This window comes from Stegostoma tigrinum, chromosome 9, assembly GCF_030684315.1.
Source record: "Stegostoma tigrinum isolate sSteTig4 chromosome 9, sSteTig4.hap1, whole genome shotgun sequence".
Lineage (NCBI taxonomy): Eukaryota > Metazoa > Chordata > Chondrichthyes > Orectolobiformes > Stegostomatidae > Stegostoma > Stegostoma tigrinum.
Window position 1 is genome coordinate 98368395 of NC_081362.1, and position 9966 is coordinate 98378360.

Here is a 9966-nt window from a genome sequence, read left to right on the forward strand (position 1 = left end):
ATGTACCTGAACTCCAACATCTCTCTATTCTACAACACTGCCCAGGCCTCTTGTTGCTTTGTCAAAATGCAATGCTTCACATTTATCCAAATTCAACTCCATCTACCAGTCAATAAAAATTGAAAGAACTGCGGATGCTGTAAATCAGGAACAAAAACAGAAGGTGCTAGAAAAGCTTAGCAGGTCTGGCAGCATCTGTGAAGGAAACAGAAGCTACTGAGTTTTTCCAGCACTTCTGTTTTTGCTCCATCTGCCAGTCCTCAAACCATTGACTCAATTGATCAAGAACTCTTAGTAATCTCAGGTACCTTCTTTACTGTTCAGTATACCACCAATTTTGGTGTTATCTGCAAATTTACGAACCAAGCCTTCCAAATTCTCATCCAAATCATTTGTATAAATGACAAACAAAAGTGGATCAAGTACCAATTCTTTTGGAACACCACTGGTGACAGGCCTCCAGTCTGAAAAACAAAGACCCACTACCACCCTCTGTCTCCATCAAATCTATTTTGTATCCAATTGGCAGTCCCACTCTGAATCCCATGTTACCTAACTCTACTAATTGGTCCACCACGCAGAACCTTGTCAAAGGCTTCACTAAAGTCTATGTAAACAACATGTACCGCTCAGTCCCATCAATCTTTTTGGTAACTTCCTCAAAAAAACTCAGTCAAGTTTGTGAGACATGATTTCCCTTGCACAAATCTGTAGTAATTGGAACAAGGTCAGCTAGCTGGACCTCACAGAATATGAGTTCCCTGATTGGGGCTATTAACTGGATCCAATCACGGAGTCCTGGCTGACAGACTTAAACAGGAGTGCCAGGGGTTCTGTTCACTCTAGGAACCAGCTCTGAGCTTGCTGGGTCAGTGTCATGTACTACGCACATGTAAATAACATGGAGATGCCAGTGTTGGACTGGGCTGGGCAAGATCAAAAATCTCACGACACCAGGTTATAGTCCAACAGGTTTATTTGAAAACTTAGGGTTTTGGAGCTCAGCCACTTCCTCAGGTGTGGTGTGAGAGATGGTAAAAGACATAGAATTTATAAGCAGAAAGGTAACAAACCTGAAACTGGCAGCCCCTTGTCAAACGTTTAGCCAGTTAGGAAGGAGACTACTGTATGAAATGCAAAATCCAGATTCCTTTCAAGTCATTGTCCCGAGATGGTTTTATCATTGTAGACATCTCAGATCAGACTATGCATTTTAGGTGTGAGGTCTTGATTAGAATCTGTCTGTGGTTTAAACTGGGATCAGGCGTTGTTTGAGAAAAACAGAATGTACTGCAACTACACAAACATCTTGGATGAAATAATTCATGTCTATGTCTGTGTATAAGTGTGTGTACGTGTGTGTGTGAGTGTATGAGTGTGTGTACATGTGTGTGTGAGTGCGTATATGTGTGAGAGGGAGAGAGAATGTCAGAGAGTGCGTGTGTTAGAGTTTGAGTGTGAGGGAATGTGTGTGTGTGTGTGTGTGTGTGTGTGTGTGTCTGTGTATGTGTTTGAGAGTATGAGTGTGAGGGAGTGTACCTGTGTGAGAGAGGGAGTGTGCAAGTGTGTGTGAGAGGGTGTGTGTTTTAGAGAGTGTGTGAAGGATTATACGTGCGAGAGGGAGTGTTTGAGTGAGAGGGATTGTGTGTGTGAGTGAGAGAGAGTGTGTGTGTGTTTGAGAGTGAGTGTGGAGTGTAAGTGTGTGAGAGAGGGAATGTGTGTATGTGTGTGTGTGTTTGAGACAGCATGAGTGTGAGGTAGTGTATGTGTGTGAAAGAGTGCGTATGTTTGAGGGAGTGTGTGTATGAAGTAGTGTATGTGTATGTGAAAGAGACAGTGTGTTTGTTTGATTGACACATTGATTTGGAGCCAATCTACCATCCTCTGAGAAAAAGAACAGGGAATGACATCACCAACGCAGGAAATGACATCACCGACCCAAGGAAACCTAAACATATAAATAGAAAGCGGGACATAACACCAGCACTTCGTCGGAGGCTCACTGATGATGTTGCCTAGAATGGTGACGAAACGTCTGAAAACTAACCTTCCAGCTTAGCGAGCAAACTTACATCCAGAACCTCAACCTGAGCTACAAATCTTCTCAAAACTCGCTAGAGTGTATGTGTGTGTGGGAGTATATAATATGGAGGGGTCACCTATAGTGTGACATGAACCCAAGATCATGATGAATTATTTCATCCAAAATGTTTGTGTAGTTGCAGATACATTCTGTTTTTCTCAAAAAAGACCCCAGTTTAAAACACAGACAGATTCTAAGCAAGACCTCACATCTAAAATGCATTGTCTAACCTGAGATGTCACCTCTTGTATACATTGATAAAACCTTTCATTATCTCAGGACAATGACTTGAAAGGAATCTGGATTTTGCATTTTAATCAGGAATCTCCTTCCTAACTGACTGAAGATTCAAAAAGAGGCTGCCAGTTTCAGATTTTAAATTCCATGTCTTATACCCTCTCTCACACTATGCCTGAGGAAGGGGCTGAGCTCCAAAAGCTTGCATTTTCAATTAAATTTGGTGGACCATATCCTGGTGTCATGTGATTTTTGACCTGTATAAATAAAGGGTGACTTGGTGACAGGATGACGGCCTTCATGGAGTTATTTCAGTGACGATGAGAGAAAAACAGGGCCCTGAAGAGGTTTATTGCAACAGTGGTCTTTCATTTCTGACAGTAAAAACTGATGCAAAATATTCATTTAGTATATCTCCCATCTCCTGTGGTTCAACACAAAGATTACCTCATTGGGGTCAACTGCATTTCTGTGGTCTGGAGTCATGTATAAGCCAGACTGGGTAAGTCAGCTGATTACTTTCTCAAAAGAACATGAGCAACTTGTATGAGAGATGATGGGAACTGCAGATGCTGGAGATTCCAAGATAATAAAATGTGAGGCTGGACGAACACAGCAGGCCAAGCAGCATCTCAGGAGCACAAAAGCTGACGTTTCGGGCCTAGACCCTTCATCAGAGAGGGGGATGGGGGGAGGGAACTGGAATAAATAGGGAGAGAGGGGGAGGCGGACCGAAGATGGAGAGTAAAGAAGATAGGTGGAGAGAGTGTAGGTGGGGAGGTAGGGAGGGGATAGGTCAGTCCAGGGAAGACGGACAGGTCAAGGAGGTGGGATGAGGTTAGTAGGTAGCGGGGGGTGCGGCTTGGGGTGGGAGGAAGGGATGGGTGAGAGGAAGAACCGGTTAGGGAGGCAGAGACAGGTTGGACTGGTTTTGGGATGCAATGGGTGGGGGGGAAGAGCTGGGCTGGTTGTGTGGTGCAGTGGGGGGAGGGGACGAACTGGGCTGGTTGAGGAACTTGTATGGGTTTTTACAACAATCCAGTAGTGTCATGGTCATCATTGCTGAGACCAGTTTATTTTTAATTCCAGACTTATTTCATGAATGAGTTTGAGTTCCTCAGCTGCGGTCAGGGAATTCATGTCTCCACACCTTTAGTCCAAGCCTCAAGATTTTAGTCCAGTCACATGAGCACAAACCTAGGGTTTCACATCAGTTTTGAGGTGTCCAAAGATCATACAAGTTTTTTTTTATTTATCTCCAGGGTTCAGTCTTCCTTAAGTACATTGTTTGTTCAGTTTTCACTCACTCAGGGTTTGTAATTTATAGGTGGAGGATGGACCATTATCCAACGCAGGGTTGATGGCACCATCGACTTCAACAGAGGATGGACTGAGTATAAAGAGGGTTTTGGAGAACTGACAGCAGAGTTCTGGTTGGGTAACAATAATATTCACGACATTACAAGCCAGGGGGAATATTCACTTAGAATTGATTTGGAGGATTGGAAATACCGACAGAAGTTTGCGCTGTACGAAACTTTCAGGTAGGAAAATGATCAGATTCTTGGGGACACAAACCTGCAAATACACAATAAATCCTGACACTTACCCTAGCATGCTGCCAATCAGATATACTCCTTGTCAAACAAAGACAATCAAAAGGAAGGCGACGGTCTCATGGTATTATTGCTCGATTCTTAATCCAGAAACTCAGTTAATGTTCCGCTTTGCAGAACACCTCCTCTCGGTTCGCACTAAACAACTGCACCTCCCAGTCGCAAACTATTTCCACTCCCCCTCCCATTCCTCAGACGACATGTCCTTCATGGGCGTCCTGCAGTGCCACAATGATGCCACCCGAAGGTTGCAGGAACAGCAACTCATATTCCGCTTGGGAACCCTGCAGCCCAATGGTATCAATGTGGACTTCACCAGCTTCAAAATCTCCTCTTCCCCCACCGCATCCCTAAACCAGCCCAGTTCGTCCCCTCCCCCCACTGCACCACACAACCAACCCAGCTCTTCCCCTCCCCCCACTGCATCCCAAAACCAGCCCAGCCTGTCTCTGCCTCCCTAACCTGTTCTTCCTCTCACCCATCCCTTCCTCCCACCCCAAGCCACACCTCCATTTCCTACCTACTAACCTCATCCCACCTCCTTGACCTGTCCGTCTTCCCTGGACTGACCTATCCCCTCCCTACCTCCCCACCTGTACTCTCCTCTCCACCTATCTTTTCCTCTATCCATCTTCAGTCCGCCTCCCCCTCTCTCCCTATTTATTCCAGAACCCTCACCCCATCCCCCTCTCTGATGAAGGGTCTAGGCCCGAAACGTCAGTTTTTGTACGCCTGAGATGCTGCTTGGCCTGCTGTGTTCATCCAGCTTCACACTTTATTATCTAATGTTCTGGGGCCACAAGTTCAAATCCCACTACGGTGAGTTTGAATCCAATAAAAAAATCTACAATTAACAATCTACTGTTGACCATGAAATCATTGCCAATTGTCAGAAAAAAAACCATCTGGCATCACTAATACCCTTCAGGGAAAAGAAATCTGCCACCCTCTGGCTTACATGTGAGTCCAGACCCACAACAAAGTAGTTGACTTTCAATTGTCCTCTGAAACTACCAAAGGAGCCACTCAATTGTATCAATTACTACCAAGTCTTGACAATGAAATGAAACTGGATAGACCACTGGCATTGACCCAGGCATCTGTAATGAAAACAGCAAAAATAGCTCAGTTGCCTTGCACAGCCCTCCTTACTAACATCTGGGGACTAGCGCCAAAATTGGGAGAGCTGTCTCACAGAATAGTCAACCAACAGTCTGACATAATCATACTCATGAATCATACCTTACAGACAATATCACAGACACCATTATCACCATTCCAGGATATGTTCAATCCCATTGGTAGAACAGACCCAAGAAATGGCAGCACAGTGGTGTACAGTCAGGAGGGAGCTGCTGTGGGACTCCTCAACATTGACTCTAGGTTAAACATGGGCGAGGAAACCTCTTACTCATTACCAAAAACCTTTCTCCCTTGGCTGATGAATCAGTACTCTGCCACGTAGAACAACATTTGGAGGAAACATGAAGGGTGGCAAGGGCACAAGATGCCCTCTGGTGGGGAATTTCAATATCCACCACCAAGACTAGCTCGGCAACAGCACTATTGACTGAGCTGGTCAGGGCGTAAAGACCACAGCTACTACACTGGGTCTGTGGCAAATGGTGAGGGAACACACAAGAGGGAAAAACATACTTCACCTCATCCTTCCCAACCTGCCAGCTGCAGAGGCCCCTGCCATTTACAATATCAGTAAGAATGACCACTGCACAGTACTTGCGGAGATGAAGTAACATCTTTACATTGAGAATAGCCTCCAACGCATTGTTTGGCACTGTCACCATGCTAAATGGGACAGACTTCGACTTTGATTGATGGGTAATCCCTCTGATTGACAGCATGATTGGAGTCTTTTTGATTGATAGGGTGTCTCTCTGATTGATAGCATGATAGGCTTATCTCTGATTGACAGCATGATGAGTATATCTCTGATTCACAGCGTGATAGATGTATCTCTGTTTGACAGGGAGTCTCTGATTGTCAGCATGATGGGTATATCTCTGACTGACAGCATGATGGGTGTATCTCTGATTGACAGGGTGTCTCTCTGATGACAGCATGATGGAAGTATTTCTGAAAGCGTGATTGATGTGCATACATTTTATTCACTTTCACTCATGAGATGTGGGCATTGCTGGCTGGACCAGCATTTATGGACATGGCGTGCCACTTGTGTGGTGTGAATGGTACTTGCTGCTTGTCAGCTGAAGCTTCGATATTGTCCAAGTCTTGCTGCATTTGAACATGGACTGCTTCAGTATCTGAGGAATCGCGAATGGTGCTGAATATTGTGCAATCATTGGCTAACATCCACAGTTCTGACCTTATGACAGAGGAAAAGTCATTCAGTAGGTCATACAGTCTTCTGTACTGTGTGATTCTATGAATCAGAAACACCCCATCATTGTCACACTGAGATACTCCTCCATCACATTGTCACACTGAGATACTCTCGACAATGAAATATACTCCCATTACACTAGCAGAGTAAGTCCAATCAAACTCCTAATCAGAAATGCTCCCATCACTGCCAGCCAAAGATACTTTCCCATTGTGCTATCAGTCAGAGATACCCCAGCATGCTGTCAACCAGTAGCTTGGAGAATCTAGACTCTTCCTGTTATGTGGAAACTGAGATCTATTCTATGAAAGGCCTCATAGAGGTGAAAAGGAGGTAAATGAGGGACTTGTGGGATATGGAGAGACTCTAAAAGCCAGGATTGGTCAACCTAAAGGAAGGAAGTACAGATACTGTAAGAAGATTTTCGGTAGATGCAGTTGGAGGGTATATCAGATGGATGGCTGGGTGTGTTGAGCAAGTATATGAATGGACCTGAGCTATGAGAAGAGAAAGGCTTGTTAGTCCTGTAATGTTTTGGTGATCATAGTGTCTGCTATTCTGTGACCAACAGGATTGAGGATGAGTCCAATCATTTCCGCCTGCATGTTGCAGGTTTCAGTGGAACTGTGGAAGATTCCTTTGCCTGGTATCACAACAAGAGGAGCTTCAGCACACCAGACACTGGCAACATCTGTGCCAAGATCTCACATGGAGGCTGGTGGTACCATCAATGCTTCTTCTCAAATCTCAATGGGGTTTACTACAAGGCAAGTGTCTAAATTAATCTCACAAAAAAACTGAAAGTTCTGCGAATGCTGAAAATTGAAATAAAAACAGAAATTGCTGAAAAATCTCATCAGGTCTGGCAGCAACTGGGGAGAGAAGTCAGCGTCTGGTCCCAAAATGTTAACTCTGATTTCTATTCCCAGGTGCTGCCAGACCTGGTGAGAGTTTTCAACAATTTCTGTTTAGCTTTGAACTTAATCTCACATTCTGCTTTATATAACCTGGGCATCGTATGTACAGACAATGAAGATCACATGTCAAGTGATCTCTTTTCCTTTGGTTAATTTCTGATTCCATGATCTAATGTCAAAACCTTGGAGAGGCTGAAAAGGAGGTTAACTAGGATAGACGAGGGACTTCCAGGGTATAGATAGAGTCCATCAGAAATAGGTAGCTGGGTGTAGTCTCTGCCTACACGGTGGAAATTATAGTTCAAAATCTCACCAACAGGCAGCACATCCACATACTCCTCATACTGCACTTCACACTGACCCCAGCAAAAATCCCTAGGTAAGTCACCATAGTCTGACAGGACCACACAGCTGCTCTCTCATTAGAGAAGATGACTGGTGGTGGTTTTACTTGAGGGTCACCACGCCTCAGGCAAGGGGAGAGGTCGAGAAGGAGAGTCCTTCATGGTAACCTCAGCCAGTGCAGGAATTGAACTCAGACTGTTGGCATCACTCCACATCTCAAACCAGCCACCCAAGCTAACTGAACCCTGGATTAGCAGGCTGGGTATAGCACAGGGTTCAATATTGTGTAAACCCGCCTCTACTCTTTAAATTGAAAGTTAAAAACTATATGGCCTCCATCAAATACTTCCTGACATGGATAGCACAGGGTCAGACATACAGTAAAGTTCTATTTACCCTTTTAAACTTAATGACACCTTCTAAATAAAGCTATCTCTACACTGCCCCTGTCAAATACTCCCAGTACAGGTACAGAACAAGGTTAAATACAGAGTAAATCTCCCTATACTCTTTTAAACTGAAACTCTATGCTGTCCCCATCAAATAATCTCAGGGTAGGTACAGCATGGGGTTAGATAAAAAGTAAAACTCTCTCTACACGGCCCAGTACAGATACAGCACAAGGTTCAACACTAAGTAAAACTTCATCGACACTTTCCCAATCAAATGATTTTGGGAGACGTCTAGTCTTCAGCAGATAAGGTCTTCATTATCAAATTTCCCCCCAGTACCTCTCTATAGCTCTTTCCTATGAAGGCACTTCTGAAAACAGAGATAGTAGGAACTGCCAATGCTGGACAATCTGAGATAACAAAGTGTAGAGCTGGATGAACACAGCAGGCCAAGCAACATCAGAGGAGCAGGAAAGCTGATGAGGGTCTAGACCCAAAACATCAGCCTTCCTGCTCCTCTGATGCTGCTTGGCCTGCTGTGTAAATCCAGCTCTACACCTTGTTATCTCTACTTCTGAAAACGTATCCTTTTGCTCAAGCTTTTGTAACTTTACTGTCATGGCCCCCAGTGTCTGTTTTTGGCTGCTCAATCTCCTGTGCAGCTCCTTGAGGTACTTTACTATGGTAAAGGTAGATGGAGTATTACTCAGGGCCATGATGGGGCTTTTTGTTCTCATTCTCTATTGCTGCCTATTGAACATAACTAGTCTCTCCTTCTCTCTCACTTACCCTCCTTTCTCTCTTTCTCAATCTCTTCCTTCTTTTCACTCCTCTTTTCTTTCCCCACTTGCTGTCAAATTCTCCCTCTCTTTCCCCTCACTCATGTCTCCCTCTTCCAATGTTACCCCCACTCCTCCTTTTTTCTACTCTACCACTTTCTACCCCTCTGTCTTTCTCCCCTCTCATTATTCCTGATCCCCCAACCTCTCACTCCCTCCCCTTTGCTCTTACTCCCTACTCTCACTCTTCTGCCCTCACTCTCACTTCCCTTAATTCCCATGCCCTCCCCTGTCCTTTCCTTGCTGTCCAACTGCTGCATCCTCTTAAGCCTACCCTGTGTCTTGTCACCCCCACAGGGTGGAAAATATTCAGCGAAGGACAAGGAGCTACTGGGACCAGATGGGATTGTGTGGTACAGCTGGAGGAACTCTGATTACTACTCCCTAAAAACGGTGTCAATGAAGATTCGCCCACAGAACTTTCGTCCCCGCCAGACACCCTGACTGATTCTCTCACCCTACCCTTGCATCGCCTTCTTATACTTCTCAATTCCTCAGCTTTGTCTTGGTGTGCCTGTAATTTTTATCCCTTCCCAACTTTGAATTGTTTTTCAAACCTTCAGTTTGATCTCCTCAAATTGAGCTGTTTATCACTGTTGACCCTCTCCCATTTCTCAGATTCTCAGTGCACCTGATCTCAGCCACATGATACTCAACCCTACACACAGCAGAACGGTTTAGTGTTCACAATCCCCACTTACTGATCTCTCCAAACAACGCAGTCTGTGCTTGCACTGAGTGTGTACGTGGCTGCTGTCAATGTGCATGTGCCTCTGTGTGCGGGTGTGTGTGTGTGCGTGCATGTGCCTGTGAGTATTTACAGTCATAGAGTTGTACATGGAAACAGGCTGTTCAGTCCAACTCGCTCATGCCAACCAGATATCCTAAACTGATCGAGTCTCATTTGCCAGCATTTGGCCCATTTGCTTCTGAATACTTCTGATTCATAGAGTCACAGAGATGTACAACACAAAAATGGATCCTTTGGTCTAACTTGCCCAAGCTGACAATCTAGTCCCATAAGCCAGTATTTGGCCTGTATCCCTCTAAACTCTTCCTATTCATATACCCGTCCAAATATCTTTTAAATGTTGTATTTGTACCAATCTCCACCACTTCACCTCAACTTCCAAAGCTTCCAGGAAAATAGTCCAGCCTATTTAGTCTTTTCCTAT

The 9966-nt window shown here is 44.7% G+C and overlaps 1 protein-coding gene across 1 annotated transcript in view; it reads left to right on the forward strand.

Moving 5' to 3' along the window:
* The window catches only part of LOC125455213 (fibrinogen-like protein 1), a 62648-nt gene extending 52901 nt beyond the window's left edge, over nucleotides 1-9747 (forward strand). Inside the window, exons 6-8 of the mRNA XM_059648864.1 lie at nucleotides 3648-3864; nucleotides 6870-7065; nucleotides 9089-9747. Of these exons, the coding sequence (XP_059504847.1) occupies nucleotides 3648-3864; nucleotides 6870-7065; nucleotides 9089-9235 (560 nt within the window). The 3' untranslated portion in view covers nucleotides 9236-9747. The remainder of the gene's footprint in view (nucleotides 1-3647; nucleotides 3865-6869; nucleotides 7066-9088) is intronic.
* The last annotated feature ends 219 nt before the right edge of the window (nucleotides 9748-9966 follow it).